Source organism: Anopheles coluzzii, chromosome 3 (assembly GCF_943734685.1).
Source record: "Anopheles coluzzii chromosome 3, AcolN3, whole genome shotgun sequence".
NCBI classification, from domain to species: domain Eukaryota; kingdom Metazoa; phylum Arthropoda; class Insecta; order Diptera; family Culicidae; genus Anopheles; species Anopheles coluzzii.
In genome coordinates, this window is record NC_064671.1 from 36,566,348 (window position 1) to 36,585,566 (window position 19,219).

At 40.5% G+C, this 19,219-nt stretch overlaps 1 protein-coding gene across 6 annotated transcripts in view; it reads left to right on the plus strand.

Annotated features, from left to right (window-relative positions):
- The window catches only part of LOC120956649 (Kv channel-interacting protein 4-like), an 87,806-nt gene that overhangs the window by 43,289 nt on the left and 25,298 nt on the right, over positions 1–19,219 (plus strand). For 5 of the 6 annotated variants that reach the window (XM_040378300.2, XM_049608395.1, XM_040378298.2 and 2 more), the window contains one exon: positions 8,755–9,544. In XM_040378300.2, coding sequence (XP_040234234.1) covers positions 9,109–9,544 — 436 coding nt within the window. In that variant the 5' untranslated portion in view covers positions 8,755–9,108. Of the gene's footprint in view, positions 1–8,754; positions 9,545–17,943; positions 18,240–19,219 lie in introns of those variants that run through there. The other variant, XM_040378301.2, reaches the window with a different exon arrangement.

Genomic DNA, 19,219 nt, shown 5'->3' on the forward strand with positions numbered 1-19,219 from the left:
GCAAAGACTTTGTGATGGACAATGAGGGCTTTCCATTCTCCTTAAATTGGTATGTGGTATGTGTGTTGGTCATTGCTGTGTCTTGACCAACATTCGAAAATAACTTGTTGCATTCTTGCCACGTAGAGAAGGTGCAGATACATCTTCTGAACAGCGTCGTACATTATTTCTGTTCTACAATAGACTGCATGTTTCGTATTTTACCTACTCTATTTAGTATATTTTATCACCGAAAATTGTAGCATTTTTATAAAACATAAATTAAAGGATCCATTCAAGCTATTGACTTTCTACCTAAAATTGTATTACCATTGTTGACAGGACGCTTCCACAAACCCTTGCACAATACATCAAACAATAAGCCAATCTCGCGCGCAATCCTTGCGTTAATCGTACGCAATGGCCGCATTTCATTATCCCGGCCCAAATCAATGCCCTCGCAAAGATGGTGGAACTCTGCATTCAAACCCCATGGCGGGCAATAAATTAAAGCCTTACGTTATCCGACAAAAAGTACCCAAAAAAGGCGCAACACACCCCTGAATTCGACGCTGAATCCATCTGTCTGGCGTGCGCAGGAATAATTTATAATTCTCGCTCGCCCACACTCCGGAAGCGACGCTCCGCCAAGCGATGAAATCACTTTATCGTTCAACCAAACGGGAACGGGAGCGACTCAGGTGAAAGATAATCTACGTGTGCGGACCGAAGGAGAATACACGTTGGGAAAGCATAAATCTTTCCAGCACATCGTTCCAGGGAGGGAGTCACTAGGGCAGGACGGGCGGTTACTAGCCGACCGTACAGGCTGGTGCAGTGATTCAACTGTAGTAAATCGCGAAACCTATGCTTCCCAACGCATCCAATGCAGCAGCTGGGCGGGGATGGTAATGGTTTGGCTGCACCTAGCAGCTAGCGTGCGCCTCTTCACATGCAACAGGAGGAGCGTCAAGATTTGGGGTTTAGGATGCAATTCATTACCTTTCGCAACAGCTTCACCGCCTCTTTATCGCTTGCATCGATCTTTTCTGCTTTGGCAACTTTGTTATCGAGCTTCCGGTTTTGCTTTCTTCACCGGATGCTCAACTCGCTCAATTGACCAAACGAACGAGCAAAGAAGAGTGTGTGTATGTGTGTGAGAGAGAAGGATAGAGAGACAATGACTAGGGTCGAAGGAAATGGAAAACTGGATGAAAAATGGGGCCCGTATGCAGCGCTGCAACTAAATGGGTAGCTAAATTGGCTTCACTTACAGCAGGCGAAGTGGCCAGCGGGTCTGAGCTAAGGCTTCTAGCCGACCGAAGAAAGCTTCTTCGTCTTCATTGTATGGCCGGATCTTTATGAGCGTGTGGCCCGGCCAAGTGCCGTTCCGTGCCAAGCGCAGGTCCATCTTTTATTCATAGGGTCGTCCGGGCTAATGAAAACCGTTAAAATTTCCTTCTCGCTTCCTGTCGGCATCGTTCCCAAGGGAGCAGCGCTGAATGGGTGGTCGCAAGGTCCAATAAACGGTTTGTGTGTGTGTGTGTGGGTGTGTTTACGTGTGCACACTCCCGATGTGGCGCGCAGGCACACGGTATGGTCACCGTATGTGGACTCGCTTTAATGTGGATAAAATTGCAAATTGGAAGTAAATTGAATCTTTCCCTTGCATGACCTATAAAATTAGGGATCGCATGGCAAACGATGGTTCGGGCCTCGCTCCGGAGCCGCCCGGGCCGAGTTTGTCGCTATATTCTGGTAGACAGAACAGCACTTCTCACGTGTACGGTATGTGTGCGTGTGTTGCTGTACATGTTTAACTATTGGCAACAACACGAAAAATGCGAACGGCCGGAATACCTGAGACCCGGCAGCCGATCGTCTGGCTGGGTTGGTAGCAACGAGGTCACAGTTTTATAAAAATAACAACACACCTCCTAAGTGCGCCGCAAAATCTATACTAGCTTCTGCAGGGTTACAGTATTTGTTGGAAATAGCCAAAGCCTTTCAATAGTAGATCGAAACATCACATCACAACGATTTTGTATGGTCAGCTTGAACTTTACGATTCGTGTCATTTTAAAGTTTTTTTTTATATTTTGCTATGAAGGTAAACATTGCCAAAAGCTAGTCTTTATTTTATGGAAAATGCTTGATATTTCCAAACGGTATGACCTTTGAGTTTTTGAACGGTATGAAAAACTTAACACTTATTTGATATATAGTATATACCACCTACCAAAGGTTTTTTGTATACAATGAGATGAAATTATGCCATAAAAAGCAGATTTAAAAGCTCCTACTGTTTAGCCCAATTTGACATGTAACAAGGCGTTCCATTCTACGGTGAGAGTGCCCTTTAATTCACAGTGACACTGTCCAACACTCAATACGATAAAGATTAAAGATTAGAGAATTAATTAAAACATGTTGGATTATATAAAACAATTTGGTTTTCGTATAATTTCTATTAAACTAGATAATTTGGCCCAGTTACAGGGCTGAGTAACAAAATTTCGAAAATATTTTTCTTTGAGATCCTGGAATCGATCACAAACACATATCGGTCCTGAATTCATCCTAATTCATACCTGATTTGCAAGGAATTCTGAATTCATACCGGCTCAGGAACCGATACTGGTCCTGGAACTGATATCAAACTCATACCGGTCCATGGACCAATGTTGAACCCGTATCGGTCCTAGAACCAATACTGAACCCATACCGATCCTGGATAGGATACTGAATCCATAACGGTCGTAGTATCGATCACAAACTAATACAAATAGTTCTCGATTTTATACCATTGCCGGAACTGTACATCCAGGTTTAGGATTCGGAACGAAATTTGAACCTGATCCGGGTCTGGAACCGGTTCTGTACCGATCGAGTTATTTTGAGTGCTCTTTGGGTATCAGATATAATGTATCTTTTATCTCTCCATAACGGATCTTCAGAATTACCTTACCTTTAGTCCTCGTCAAAACTGCCTAAAGTAGTATAGAACGGAGACGTCTCACTCCAAAATTGCTCGAAAATGTGTTTTATGTACCTTTTCGGCTTCATAAAGCTAATAACACCGAAAACTACTAACGATTTGTTCCATAAATCACCATACGCCTTGCCGTCCATTAAACGCACCGCCACTTACATCACATCACTGTTGATGTAGTACGTAGCACGGGATTAAAAGAATGGCACCAGCAATATCAAACGATAATCAAGCCCTAACCCCACGATAGGTCATCAGCGTGCGCCCAGCGAAATGAGCACACTGGCTGCCAGTACCGGGTGGTGAACCGAAGGAAATGGTTTCACAGTCTGCAGTGTAAGAACGGCGAAAGAATAAACAGTATGATGGCTGGTTCACCCGTACGCCCGTACGTGCGTTAACGAGAGCTTCACTGCCAGCATTGCCATCGTAAATGGCCCATGGAGCTCATCGTTAAAGTAATTGCAATTTAATGGGCGGCTCACCGGGTACGCGCACACTCACTCACACACACACATACACATAAACACACCGCGTGTACATCTTTTTTCCGGGATGACATCATTTATCAGGCGAAGGGAAAATGTACAAAACAAGAAAAAGAAACGCGTCGTTTACGTGAAGGCATACTGCGCGTTGAGGTATGGGGCTGCGGCAGGAACAGTCCAATTGTTTGTACACTGGTTGTGCAATTAGTCGAGTTATTTAGACGTTAATGGCAACAGGACTTGTAATACAATTTTTTCCGCCTCCTCTCTGTCCCTGTTCTACTTACTTTGATCATCTCGTACCTCACAGTCATTGTGTTTCATCATTAGGTGTCATTTAGTGGAAGGTAAATGGTTGTTTTGTTTAGCGAGATTTTCATTAAATCCATTTCGCAAACGCGTCCCTTCTTCCTGGGCCGGGTACTTGTAATAAACTCTTGTCTCAGACTAACTGACCTGCCGTAGAAAGGTGACGGCAAATCAAAAGGGTTACCACGGCGAATGAGCAACCATTTATGCCATTTTCTTGGTAAGCAATTAACGAAGCTATTACCGGTGTGGCATGCTTCCCTTTTCCAGGAGCACCTTTGGAGATACTTTCAACGCCGAAAGAGCTTATACACGCATCTTCACCTGTCTCATATTAGTGCTTTACGATTAAACTAAATTTGACATTTTATGCAAATGGAATGGCATGTTCATGTTTCCTGCCGTCGGAAAGGTGTCCCAAACTGGCTCGGTCCTAATGGACCCGTTTGAATAATCAAACTTTTAGAGATAAGTAATTAAAGATAAGGAGGGTCATAACATTGATGGTTTCAAAAGAAACGTGAAACCATTACAGTGCCTATGGCATTAAATGTTACTTTTATGTACTGGATTGATGTATATAAAGAGCTATAATTTTGTTATACATTGTTTTAAACTTGGTCATTTAAATGACTTTGAAATTCGTCGTTATTATGGATTGTTCAAACTTCGCAATAAGAAAAGCTTAAATCGCATTATTTTTCAATAGAAATTGCATTTAATACCTTGCTTCCTTTGAAATACTAATCCAGCTATAGGTGTATTCCAACAAACACACAAGTTTCTGATTGCTGGGATGTTCGACGATCGGTTCGTCGGCTTGAATTGTTGTTAATTTTAGATTAAATAATTTAGTTTAACCAAAGCTTATTTTATAAAAATAGTTCTTGAGAGATAATTAGACATCGTCTTAAGCCAAGAAGCGACCGTTAAAATCATGGTTTGATAAGAGGAAAAATAAACTACAAGTGAGAAAGTTCTACAACTCTCAACTATTGAACCATAATTGTCATGATGAAACAGTAAAAATTTAAATATTGACTCTTGTAAAAGCTGTCTTGTAAGGCATCAATATCAAGTATTTGGCCCATTGGCAGTACTTTAAATTTTCAACAATATTTATTTGTGTGTGACGAATAATAATTTGATCCCAATGTAGTCCCAAATTGAAGATTGTTATAAAAAAGTATATTTTTTATAAATATTTTCAACAAGGCTCATTGCATGATATAACGCTAAATCCAACATGCTATGCATTATATTATTCATAACCTTAGTTTCGTATACTTTTTTGTACTGATGTACTCAAATGGCCAAAGTAATGCTTAGGCGACTTTTATTATTATATTTAATCATGAAATCAATTAACTAAGGCAAAGGGAACATAATAGTTACAAAAAAGACAAAGCTGTTGGAACAAATAAACTTTTGATTACACTGCAAGTTATATTAAGGTAAATATTATATGCAATGTGAATTTACAACTTAAAACAATTATTCAATGTGTAAACGTATTAAATGTGTATAATTTAATTACTAATAAAATTATGATTATGAGATAAAAAACAATAAGAATAATACCACACAAACACACACACACACACGCGCGCACACACACACACACACACACACACACACACACACACACACACACACATACGATACAATCAATTCGATTGCAAGGACAATATCGTGTTCAACAAATTTCCACTTCATACACTCCATTTCGTGCGCTTCACTTGCGCTTCACTGACATTACAACGGGTTTTGCTCGGGCTTGCGAACAAGCCAACAAGCCACGTTCGCACACGTACCGCTTCTGAAAAGAGCTGCTGTCAACCGGCTTTTCCCTCCGGGGAAAAGTGTCATCCATCATCTTTAGAATGACACGGAAACTAATGATACACAATACAGGGGCTGGCAGCGGTGGGTGCGTAATGTGGGCGCTCGGTGGGGCCCAAGCCCTTTGAAGTGTGCGTGCGCAAAGAATAAAAACATCACAAACGCCCCCAAAAGAATGGTTATCAAAAGCGCCCGGGGAGTTCTGTTGATGGATTATGTCTATTGTTAATTCGATCCGCTGGCCGAACGTTCGCTTACCACTTTCGTCTCTATATTGTGTACACAATGTTTTGATGCGTGTTTTATCACCGTGTCGTTGTTTTGTGTTGTACCAAGCATCAAGCTGTGCCGGTATTGTTTTATATTGACAGTTTATGGTTTATGTTCTTATGTACTTGTGCGGTATAGAATAGCGCAGTGTATTGAATACAATCGAAAAAGGGGGGTTTTTACAACAACACTCCGTTTACAATTTATCTCCCCAAAAACAAGGGCCCCGATAATCTGTTCGCTCACTATTTACGCTGTCTTTCAATCTTCCTCAACCGAAGGGCAGCTGTTGTTGCAGGCAGACAAACATTTCGACGTAAAAATACCCGTGTAAAGAGCAAACAGCATAAAACAAAAACCAACTCGAACCGAATGCAAATTGTGTGCATCCACTCAGCAGCGACATTCCGGGCCCATCGTTCGGGCCCAGGAGACATGTGCAAACAAGTACCGGCAGCGAGCCCCCGAATAAATAGGGCTCACTCAAACCGCAATGGACAAATAGAGCCGAAGTAAATACACTGGTTGACTCGAAAATAGTTGGGTTGTCGACGATTCGTCCTTGCTTCTTCCATTTTGCTGTCTCCTTCCCCTTCGTTCTTCACCGTTTCAATGTTGGACGAGCCCATTTCCGGGCGTGACGTTCGACCCAAGGGATGAGGAACTGGCGGATCGTTTTTCATGTTTTGGGTGATGTTTTATGCTGTCAGCTTGCTGTTTTGACTGGAAGCGGAAGAGCCGAAATGTGCGGAAAGACGAGTAAGAGGAGCGACATTGTTCCACTCACACTGCGAGGACTAACTTTAAATTATCGACCAAAGTTTATCACCACGAGGAAATTGATAAAAAACACGAGTGTAGTAGTTTTCCTTTAGGCTAAAAAAAGGGCTAATATTAGCTGCACTTTATCGTGCAAACCCTACCGGCGACAAGTGCCGCAAGTTTTATAATCCTTCACACACACACAAAGGTCCGTTCGCAATGGCCAGTGTCCGCTGCAAACGGGCATAAAAGTTGTCTACCTAAACCACACGGTGGAACGACCTTAAGTGGCCTGTTTTGATATTCATTGCCGGGTTGGCCCCTGTGTTCGTTTGGACCGGCTTTGGCACACGATAAAACTTTGTCTATCGGTCACAGGGCACGTAATCGCAAACCATTCAATCCTATCGCTTGTGTTTTTTGGGGTTTCTAGAGAGGTGAAAACACAGTAAACTTTGTGAGATGGGATTCTATCCTATTTTTCTTTTGGGAAAAAGTATTAAAAGTATTAGGTTTGTAAAATGAAATCTTTGGTACACTATCATTACATTATCTCTATATTAACGCTGCTATTGATGTCTTAAAAGGATGAAAAAACTCATCATAATTGTCAGTTATACAATCACCAACAAATTAATTATAACCGATAAATTTTAATTTAATTTTACTTAAATGTGGCCATACTGACAAGACAAACCCAATAAACATTTCCCATACTTTTTACACTTAAACATTTCTTAAAGCATTCTTTATTATATGAATGTTGTTACAAGACATGTTAAATCTTTTGAAGATGCTTAGCAGTCTTTAAAGTTGTTAAACCTTTGAAACGTTCTGAAGACGCTATATGACTGTCTGTTAAAACTATAATTGGAGTTTTGATGGCTGGCTTTAATCGACCTGTAAATGTATTCTTAAGCACGTTTAAAGACTTGTTATTTGAGACTAAGGCATTAGGATCAATTGATCTTATTAAATGCATATAAAGTCTTGGATAAAGGAAGCTTGGAACAGTCTATACAGGTTGTACATGAAATACGCTATTAACGCAAAACGTGGATTAGTCGAGTATTTCTATCTTCTGCGTAAGTTGTATTTTGCAGTTTTCAATCATAATATATTTATTTTTCTTTTCCTTTTGCTTGCCGTGGGTGATTTTATTCCCTGCAAAGATTATTAGATATTTGTCTAATTCAAATGATCTATACACGGAATAAAACTGAAAAATCGCGATTATCTTAGCCACACATATTGTACTACAATTCAACTGAACTTGTGATCAGGAAAGTCCTTCTGATCTTAAGCCAATGGAATCCATTTGTATTGATATGATTGTTGATTTATATGTCCCATATGTGTCAGTCATGTTGATATATTGATAAACAAATTGTTAGTTTACATGGCAAATAGAAAAATGGCAATTTCCAAAACACTTTTCACGTCATGTTTATTATGACACAGCTTTTGGTGCAAATCAGCGGTGTTCAAAACAAATCTGTATTCTTAAAATACTATATTTTTTACTAAAAATATGCATATTACTGAGGCGCTTTGATTATTCCGAATTATAATTTGATTACTGAGGCGCTTTGATTATTCCAAAGACTTTATTGAATAACCGTAGCAACATCGTTAAAATTATGATAACATTTAAAATGTTCCTTGAGAAAAACAAAAACAAATCCTGACGAAAACTTTTGTGTGACCCAGGACATCCTCTGAGAGGAACTAAATGCATAGCATCGTTGAAATTTAGGTGATAGTATGGCAAAAAACTCTTGCAACAAATCCTTAAAGCGAAAAGAGGCAAAGAATGTAATATTATTATATAGTTTTATCACCAAAATCTAGTTGTCTATAACTGTTAAAGTAACCAACTTAATGGCACAGTGGCATTTTTAAATGATGATAAGTGATTTTACATTTTACACAATACGCAAACTGCATTTTCAACGAAGCATTGCAAAATGTAACGGATGGGCACTTTATTTTGTCGGTCACTGTGAGCTGATTTATGGATTATTGAAGTCATAATCTAAAATTTTATATTTTTGTGTCCTAAAAATATCACTTGCATTAACATTTCTTTTTTATGATATATTCTTCTTCTAGCTGTACTACCAACATTCGATGGTAGAGCAATTCGAGCGGAAAACAAACTCGGTTTAATATTTAATCGCATCATATCTCAATCACGACCGACACGGTTTGACTCCAGTCTAGCGTGAAATCCTCACAGCTAACCGTCGACGGTGTCTACGGTGTCTAAAAACTATCCCAAAAGGTGTGAAACGAGTGTCAGAACAGGAAACCGAAGCAGGAAATCAAACCCAAAAAAAAAATACATTCACCTGTCCAGCGCCAAACGGTAGTGCTATTCGTTTTTGGGAGACACAGGTGTGAAACCACCTTCGTGCAGAGACACCATCCTTGCGCTTGGACGCACGTTGTTCTGCCAACGGAACCATGGAAGCGGTAGCGAAACCCTCCTCGACACGCTCACAGCAGCAGGTGCTGTCGGTACAGAATCAGCAGCAAATTGCGATTGAAATTATCAGCGAATCGCCAATCGCACAGCACCAGCAGCAGCAACAGCAGCAGCAGCAGCAACAACAGCCACCACACCAACAGCTGCAGCATCAGGAGCTACAAGCGCACACGCTGCTGCAACAGTGCCAGCAGCAACAGTCAGCGGTCCCCCAGCCGAACGTGGACATTGTGCTGCGCGAATCGACCCGTGGCAATCTGGTCAGCCGAAAAAAGCCCTCGACCGCGGACGGCACGAAGAGTTCGGGCCACAAGAGCAAGGGCGACCACAAGGGTGAAGGCAAATCGGTGTACCGGAAGTTCTTCAAGCGCATCAAAACGATCCTGGACGGTGCGGATCCGGACGCGAGCAGCCGTAAGTGGTTTTCCATTTTTCTTTTTTGGGTAGGACTGTTTCATGCACAAACTTCTCCCAGAACCCTCGAAATGCAATCAAACCCTCCCGCCTTCACCTACCTTTGTGTAATTGCATTTAGTATGCAAAAATGTGTTTTCCGGGTCAGCGCACGGACAGCGGACAGTGGGGAACCCTTTTGTGTGGGTTGTTTAATTTGCATCATCAATCTACGCATCGGGAAGGCGTGTTGATCGAGTTTTGGTGATGCGATTGATTCGGCGAACAATGAGTTGGGTGAATAATTACACCGGTTGACCAGTGGCAGCTCATGACTTTCCGGTGTAAAGTCACGAATGGAGTAACGGGAATGATGCAATGCCTTTTTCGTTTTGTTCTGCGCACTATTGTTGTCCGATCGGCTTGTCAGGTTTGCGTAAAATACGCTGCGAGGTAATAATGTTGCTGTGTGCCAATAAATTGATGAGACGACTGTGGCATCCTTTGTCATTTGTTTTATTTATTGTCCCGGATGGCCGTATGGGACAGCTGGGAATTGACCGTGGCGGTTCAATGTGCAATAAATTGTAATGGTTTGCAATTCATTTGTTAACGGATTTTGTTTTGTTTGTTCGCAAACGGTCGATTGAATGTTGACATTTTAATGGCCCAGGTGGGGCGTAATAACACATTTTAATTGGTACAGTCAATAGGCAAACATGGAAAGGACACGGAAATAATGCTACCCATGCCGGTTTAAATGGGAATATGAGGGGCTTGGACACTGTTATGGGTGCATGTGGCCAGCATGAGTATAGCACAAGTTATTGTAATAGATTTTCATAATGATCTTTTAAATATCCACTCGATGACTTGATCTCAATTGTTGATAGGAAGTATATTTTTATTTATATATTTGTAAATATGTCAAATCTGTTGTTGATTTAGAAGAATTAACAAAACTAAATATTACTCTTGCTTTTATGGATTCGATCTTAAGGCGCTTCTTATCGTTCGTTCACATACTATGCTTTGCCAAATTCAAATGGATCAGTACTGCCAGGAAAACGCATTACTAAGGCGTCATCCATTAATAACGCAACACAAAAATTGCAAATTATCGACCCCCATTTTTCCAGAAATATTTCTTTGGCTTTAGATATTGTATCATCTTCAAATTGATTATTCTATTTCACATAACATGTGATGTTTAATATGTAACGCATGCCTTACAAATTACGAACGTTATCGGTACTGTTTGCAGGAGTTTCAGCTGCATTTTGGATGGATACATAAAATTACAACCAATGATCAACTGTGGCGAAAAAGGACTAACTACATTGACTCCATCTCCAGTTTGTTTGAAAAGACTTGAAATGAATTGAATTGGTATTACACCTATTTCTAGCGTTACAGTCATTGCCACCTAATTTTGGCTCTAAGGTATAAATTTTTGACAGTGCGCATCAATTTTTGCCTCTAAGGCATCAATTTTTGACAGTGCGCATCAATCAATTTTTGTCTGTAAGTCATCAATTTTTGATTCCTGTAGAAATCATGACAATTTTACAAGCTATTTAGGCAGATTTTAAACATTTGCTATCTTACATCTCATAAAAAATACAAAAAACTGTGTAAATTCATTGTTTCTTGAGAAAAAATGATGAAATTTTACAAACTCTAAAGCTTTTGTTTACAGCTGAAAATACATGCCAATTTTTTTCACTCCATCAAAACTTCCAAAATTGGTAAAACAATTGTTTTATTTTAAATTCTATCAATAAAATGATTCACTACTTAACTTAATATCAATCATTTCAAAACACACAGTTTCAGAAATTACTTAAAATTTTGTAAATAAAGCGATTGACTCACAGTCAAAAATTGATGCATTCGAGGCAAAAATTGATGCGCACTGTCAAAAATTGATGCCTTCGAGGCAAAAATCGTGAGACGCTGTTAACAAACAATTGGTGCTTTCGAGACAAAAATAGGTCTTGTCATATGTTTCAAATTGCGTGTCGTTACTTGCAAAATAATTGCTGCTCTCATCAAAAAACGTGCCTTTTTCTGTCCGTCCGTCCGTGGTAGCCAAAATCCGTCTCGAATATATCGAATATGTCGAATCCTCGTATGATTCGGCCCCCTGGCAATGACAGACTATTGGGTTGCGTGGTACATAAAAAGTAGCGAAATCATTTTTAGGACAGCATAGCCACAAAGGTTGTTAAGTCACGAAGAAGAATCCACGTTTTTGGGCTTGGCTTTCAGTAACTTATTTATTATCATAGCAGGATAGTCAGTCCTACGTATGGGGGCACGGTCCATTCGGGGCTTGTACCCTTGATGTGCATGTTGTTAAGTCGTTCGAGTTGACGACTGTTCCCCCAGATCGGCTCATCCTCGTTTATTACTCATTTGTTACTCGAAAAAACAAATCAAAACATTTTATTTTGCGTTACGTAACCAACGTTTAACCCCACCTCTCCCCCATGTAACAAATCGTAACGTTTGACGAAACACCCTCTCCCCCTATCAGAGTTGCACAATTGATGGATGACGCCTAATCATTGAATCTAATTTTTTATCAGAATTCTTGTTATCTTTAACAATTATTGAAAGAATCAATGTCGATTGGATGAGCACATCAAAAAACGGGACCAATTAGGAAATTTCTCACGTACAATAAGACATCAACTATTAAGGCACGGAACTAATACGGAACGTCTGGTCAGCCTAGCTAAGAATATTCAGCAAATGTTGACCAACACAAAAGGTGGCTATCTACAGCATTTCAAATATATGCACAATTGTATTACATTCTTTACACATTGCCCAGCTGTACTTGGTTTACATCGATTTCCATTTTGAAAACCCAGAATGATTTTGTGTCTGTGTATTTTGCGTCCGTGAGTTTTGCGTTTGTTAGTAGGCGCCAATGGATGTTGCGTCTGTATCGCAATTTTACGACCGGATATAGCGACCAAGGGTTTTGCGACTATCCGTGACACCCGGGATAACATATACAATACATTTTCAAATTCATCTAAGCTCTTCCCGTGATTTTATGCTTCTCTCCCTTTTATTTGCTGGATTTCAAAGCAAATTATTAAATTGCAAGGTAAAATGTCTCTGCTTTCTTCTTCTTCTTCTTTGGCACAACAACCGCTGTCGGTCAAGGCCTGCCAGAACCCACTAGTGAGCTTGGCTTTCAGTGACTTATTGTTACCATAGCAGGATAGTCAGTCCTACGTATGGGGGCACGGTCTATTCGGGACTTGAACCCATGACGGGCATGTTGTTACGTCGTACGAGTTGACGACTGTACCACCAGACCAGACGGTCTCTGCTTTATGATGGGCGAAAAGGATCTCACGCAAAGCAGGAAATGCTAATGAAAAATGTATACCGGCCGAAGGGCATTGGAACTTCCACTTCACTCTGTTGATTGTAGTAGCGTCCAGTTTTTTTGTGCATTTTTTATAGGCTTGTCTGTACTTTGATTTATTTAGACATCCCAAGTGGGTCTATGTACATGCCGCCTAAAGGCTTGCTAGATGGGACTGTTGGCGATACTGCCACTTCAAACGAGACTTCTCTGTTCAATGGCTAAGCTCATAGAGTGAAATTCTAATTTTTAAAGCAGAAAACAAACCAGACACATACTACCATGTACACACAATAAAATCATCTTAGTCAGACATATTTATTTTCTTTAACTTTAGTTATTGATATACACTTTTTTGTTAATTTTTAAGCTTAACAATCGACTGATAATTTAAATAGTAAAAATCTCTTGTTCTTAGCAATGTGACACAAATGTGGACATACTTCCATTCTATTCTCGTGTTTTTTTAATCAAATTATAGCCAAAAAACATTTTGTGATAAGTTTACACTTCACTCGAAAACATAACCGCGAGGCCACATGAGGTGAAATATACAGCGAAATGAACTATTTGACAGGCGAAATATCTGACAGATACAGTTAAAGGGTTGAGGGAGACACAAGGTCCGCTTTCGAAATTCTATTAAAACTAATATATTTTTAGGCAAAAAATTCCCTAATTATAAGAAATTATGAACTGTTGACTGAAAATTGACGAAGTACTCGATATTGAAGTTATTTAAAGGATTTAATTACGATTTTGTGCACGTTATTTGTTTACATTGCACATCAGCTGGTTGCTGTGATGCTTTATCCGTCAGATATTTCGCCTGTCAAATAGTTCATTTCGCTGTATATTTCACCTCATGTAGCCTCGCGGTAAGGAAATTACATGACCTTATCATTAGTTTTTTTTTTATAAATGTGGCACTAAGGCAAAGCACTTAGTAACCCATTTAAATCTCCTTCCTTGTCAACTCAACCGAGCTAGAATATGATTAATATGGACTGTCTGCTTTGGTTTGTTTACAATATTGCAAACTCCATATCGACTTTTGAACACAGAACAAATCTTTTTGCTTCTTCCGCCTGTCGAAACCCGATAGATGAATAATGAACCTAACTTCATTAATCACTTCAACTTGGGCAACGAAATCTCATCACATTTTTTTTTTAATTTCAATGGAGACGCCTGGTGTTTCATCACACTCATTCAGCACATTATTTCTTCTTCACTACAAAAGTGTTGCCAAAGCAGCGTCATATTTCAATACCATTGCGTTAAGCTTTGTAATTTGCTTATGTTGCGTCCCACTCTTGTTCGCCAACACACGCTCGGCTTGCCTAACACCGTTCACCGGCAAAGACGCTGTGGCGCCGTGCGTCGTTGTTCATTTGTTGTGCTTCCCCGTTATTTCTGTTGTACGCCTTCGGCTGAAAGGCTTACCCATTGACACACTTCATTAGTGTAAAGCAGGAACCGGTACCGTACTTGAGGTGAAGAGTGTGATATCAGCAAAACATCGTGTAAAGTGTGCAGCCGGTTGTGACGAAGTGGAAGGAAAAAAAAATAGAAATTACAAGAATGCTACCGGCTTGCGAAATGGGGTATAAATGGTTGCATTGTTGAAGGGGTGATTTCCAATCGCTTACCAGAATCAGTCATTTGTAATTGAAGCTTTATGTCGATTGTTGACAGCCGTTACGATCGATTTGACGGCAATGAAGGGCAACAATGATACGAAGCGATGGAAAAGGCCATCGTAATGAATGGCAACGCTTTTAGACATGTTATGGATATTGTGTGTTGTTTACTAAGGTAGTATGAAGGTAGTAGGAGCCTGAAACATATACAAATAAATACAATTAAAGGTGTTGATTTGGTAGTTTCATATTATATTGTATCATTAAATCCGTCGCAAATATACATTTGAAATGTCTAGCAAACTACATTTGAACGCCTATAACATATAGTTATTAGATTAATTTACATGAAACACGTTTGAGCACAGGCTTTTGTTATCTCTACTAACATTACTGTCTTACATTCCTTTTATCATGTTTCACAACATGTTCTTTGATTCAGTTTTGGCCAAACCCTGTTTATTCAATCTAATAAGCTCGCCCAACAACACCAAACTACATAGATCACCGCCCTTCCCTTGTGTAACTGTATTACAAATTTTACACACGTTACACTCCCTTGAACGCATAATAAAATAAAGGGTCGACTTGAAGAAGATACAGCTTGCCAAATTATGGTCCTTGCCAAAATAACCGGGTCTAGACCTTTTTTTCATCGAATCAAACACTCACACACTCACCTCTTTTGCGCGTGCCACTCAATTATTTACCCCCGGAATGCTAAAGCCAATCCGCAACCGTCGGCACGGCAAACACCACCCGATGGACTTGCGCTATCGAAGCGCAGGCAAATTTGTCTAACTATCTAATCCATTTACTGACGCAAGATAAACAAACACTTTTGCCGCGTGTAGGGCGGGAAAGAAGGGAAGGGGAAGGATAACATTGGCTTCACCGAGCGGTTACTCACTGCCTCGGTTTCTCCGGTCACCCGTTCGCCGGGTTACCTTCTGCTTCTGTTTATCTACAAATCCACAAACACCCATATAAATAACGGTACATAAACATTACCCCGGACCCCGGGTGCTGGTGTTGGATTGGTCGGATGGGAGTTGGGGTGGGTCGCAAGAGACCGGCCGGATTGTGCCGCTGGAATCGATGAGGTCTGAAAATACACATATTTTCTTAAGACACCGGGCACATTTCGTACCTGGTGCCTCTGCTTTAGGGTTGGTTTTGTTTTTCTTAACCGTCCGTCCATGCCCCGCACGAAAATCGACCGTAACGAGCATGCCGAAACGATCGGCACTGACAAAACAGCTCAATAGCAAAACGATTGATTAATGATGACGTTCTCAAGTTGACAAGCAAACCTCGACAGCTAATCATTGGGAATCGCAAAACCCTGAACAGTCGTTCGGGAGTCGTTCGTCAGCGACAGCACAGAAACCACAGTGGGTAAGTTGAGTGGGACAAGTTTGGGGAAAAAGGAACGGGAGAGAGCCGAAGAAAGCCACCCTAGATTTACAACGAAAACAGCCAGCCTGATCACAAGGTGTGTGTGTGTGTGTGTGTGTGTGTGTGTGTGTGTGAGTGTACTCAGTTGGCAATAATGGCTGACGGCAGTTTTGGGTCACATTTCTTTGAATTTGCCTTGGTACGATATGATATGGCAACGCGACGTGCAAAGTGTACGACATGCACAAACACACTCATCCGCAGATATTTGACAGTTTAATAAGCTGCCTTCCGGTGAAGCACGCGTGTGAAAGATATTTATTTTATTGATGCGATTAACGTGTAATGCTTTTAGGTGGATCAATTTCAACTAAGGGGGTGGTGGTTGGTGCCTTTTTCTGTGAAGAATTATGTACTTTTGCGAAAAAGAAGTGCGATAAAGGGAAACTTCTGAGGAAGTTTCATTCGAGGTACTGTAAAGGAAGCGTTTATATTCACCTGGACAGAGGTGGATATTATGCATCAAGCATTTGTTTGGAATTTGTTTATTATTCCTGGAATTTTTGTGAAGATTAGCTATTCTTTAACACGCTTTTTTATCTTGATATCCTAACAAGTATAGGTAGTGTTTGATCGTCATTGGAGAAAGTCATTCTATTAAGAAACACGGAAATTAATTAACATTTAACTGCAAATATACATGCAAATATGCAACAGAATAATAATAATAGAGAAAATTTTTAAAAGTTTTTGTTTGAGATACACTCTTTGAATAAAAAATAAGTCAATATATTACTTATGACTTGAAAACTTTTTATATGAAAAAACCACAAAATTAAAGACGAATGAATAATCAAAACATTTTTTATTAAAATAACAGTATTCAGAACATAAATAAAGCCTGAGCATTCATTTCTAGCCAAACGACTTATTTTTATTTTAAAACGTTTTAGTAAGTTTTTATAACGTTTTTTTTCTATCGTTTTTTAACGTATAAATCAAATTTTCTATAATTTATACATGTCATAGATAATAGACTTGATGTCATATATTTTCTACTACATGTTAAGGATCGTTAAGTGAACGATTAAACGTGAATTATTGCTTTTTAATGATATTTTAAAGAATATCCATTGAAATATATAGTGTTATATACCAAATATATTCTAACCCCCAAGTATTTATATATCGTTCGCTACAGCAAAAACTTTCATTAAACATTTTTAAACCGATTTTACCGTCAACGCATCGTAAGATTTGTTATTTGACTTTTTCAGCCAAGAGGAATATTAATATAGAAACGTATGCCATACAATTAAAACTTGGATCATTTTCGGCTCTTTATCAACATTTTCATGAGCGAGAAAGTCACTGCAAAAAAGGGATAATTTATTGTTTTGTAAATTTTGTGTATTCAATTTAGATGACCAATCAACCTTAGGCACAATTGTTAAATATTATCATGAAATTGGTTTTATAAAGGAAAGTTAATTGAAGCGTTACGTTTGTTGTACCTATTTCGAAAATGAAACATGAAATACCTAGTAAGTTGCGATTAAATTCAAATCATTTTGGAAAATTGTTACTACAGTTGCACGCATTAAACCACGTCGTTATTGACACGATCATCACCCATACTTTGCACAGTAACCGCCGACACTATTCCATGCGTTTGCTATTGTGTCGTGTCAAATATAGCACGGATGGTTCACAAGAAGGGATAGAGGGGGCCACGATGAAGCCTTTCACTCCTTTCCTTTTTTTGTTGGACGCTACTCGCTTGCGTTTTCGCGTGCACAGCAAACGATCGACTTGTCAAGCGGCTCGGAAACGATCGCGCGTACGATCGCCGCTTCGCGCCATTCGCAGGTGTGCGTACGCGCGCGATGGCGTGCAGCCGGGCGAACCCGTTAGCACGTCCACAAATGGACCCGTCCGTGGCGGAACGGCGAGTTGGACCGGCGCCAGACCCGGACCGATCGCCGACAAAGCAATGAGCCCCAGTCGAGAACGAGCCAGCGGACGCTCGCGGTCCGAATGTGTGGACGTGGTCGACCCGGTTCGACCGTGCTGGACTGGTGCTACCGTACGATCGTGCGCCTGCTGTTCGGACTGCCGGACGACGATGGTCCACCCACACCGCCCACGTCACCCATCAACGGTACAGGGGAAGGAGTGGCCGCAATTACCCTCACCGCGCCGGAAACCCTCGACAGCAACGGCAGACAGTACAGGCGGCAGCGGCGGCGCCGGGACGCGATCGCGCTCGATCTGCTCACGGGCAAAGGTACCGGTATCACGCGTGTAGCTTAAGTCGGCAACTGCATTGCAGCGAACGCACACACACACACACCCGACGGGGTGGTAATAACAAACACACACATACACACAAACACTCACACTAACGCATTGCTTCTGCAGTCCTGACGTGATCATTCGCGATCGTTTGACGTGTTTTTAGTCGTCATTCAATCGTTGGCGCAATTGGATGGTAACAGATCGGTGTTTTGTTTTCCCGAAATTTCCCAACCAGTCATCAATTGTCGTTTTTTTTCTATTTGAATGTTTCTTTTTTTATTGCTATTGTGATTCGTTTACATGTGTATCGCGATTCAGTGTTTGTGTGTGATCAGTTGCTGTGTTGAACAAGTTTCGGTTCGTTCGGTTTACCCAAGTTATTGATCAACTTGTGCTGAATCTTCCCCAAACGAACGGTGGATTCAGTTTTCCTTTGCCATGGCGTCTGTTTAATGTTTCGGCATCATTGTACGATCCTGCCCAAACGATCGCTCCATCACCATCAGTGTTTGGTGTTGTGTTTGAAAGGGGTGCACACACATTGTTTACCAAATATTACGACTTGCGTGCGCGTGTGTGTTGAATGAAGGTTTTTCGCTTGCTTTTTTTACAGCAAACATTGCTGCGGAACGTAAACGAAAAAGAAAAAACTAACGCACGTGTGTGTGTGTGTGTGCGTTGTGGAAAGGTGGGATTCGTAGCATGAATCATAGATGGTGTGATACGTGAAGAAAACCATATCGAGCTGGAAAAAAAAATCACCACTCGCTAGTAAACGGTGGCCTTGAAGTGGGGTTTTTGCCCACTTTTCCAAGAGAAACCGCGTGCGCTGAGGCGGTTGTACTGCATGCAGCGTAGGAGCAATCGTTAGTGCGTGATAAGTAGTGGCTTAGAGCAAGTGTGTGCAACAACAACCTTTCTCATTTCTCGGTCCATCCCGTAAACCATCTGCGTTTGCCTGTAATCAGT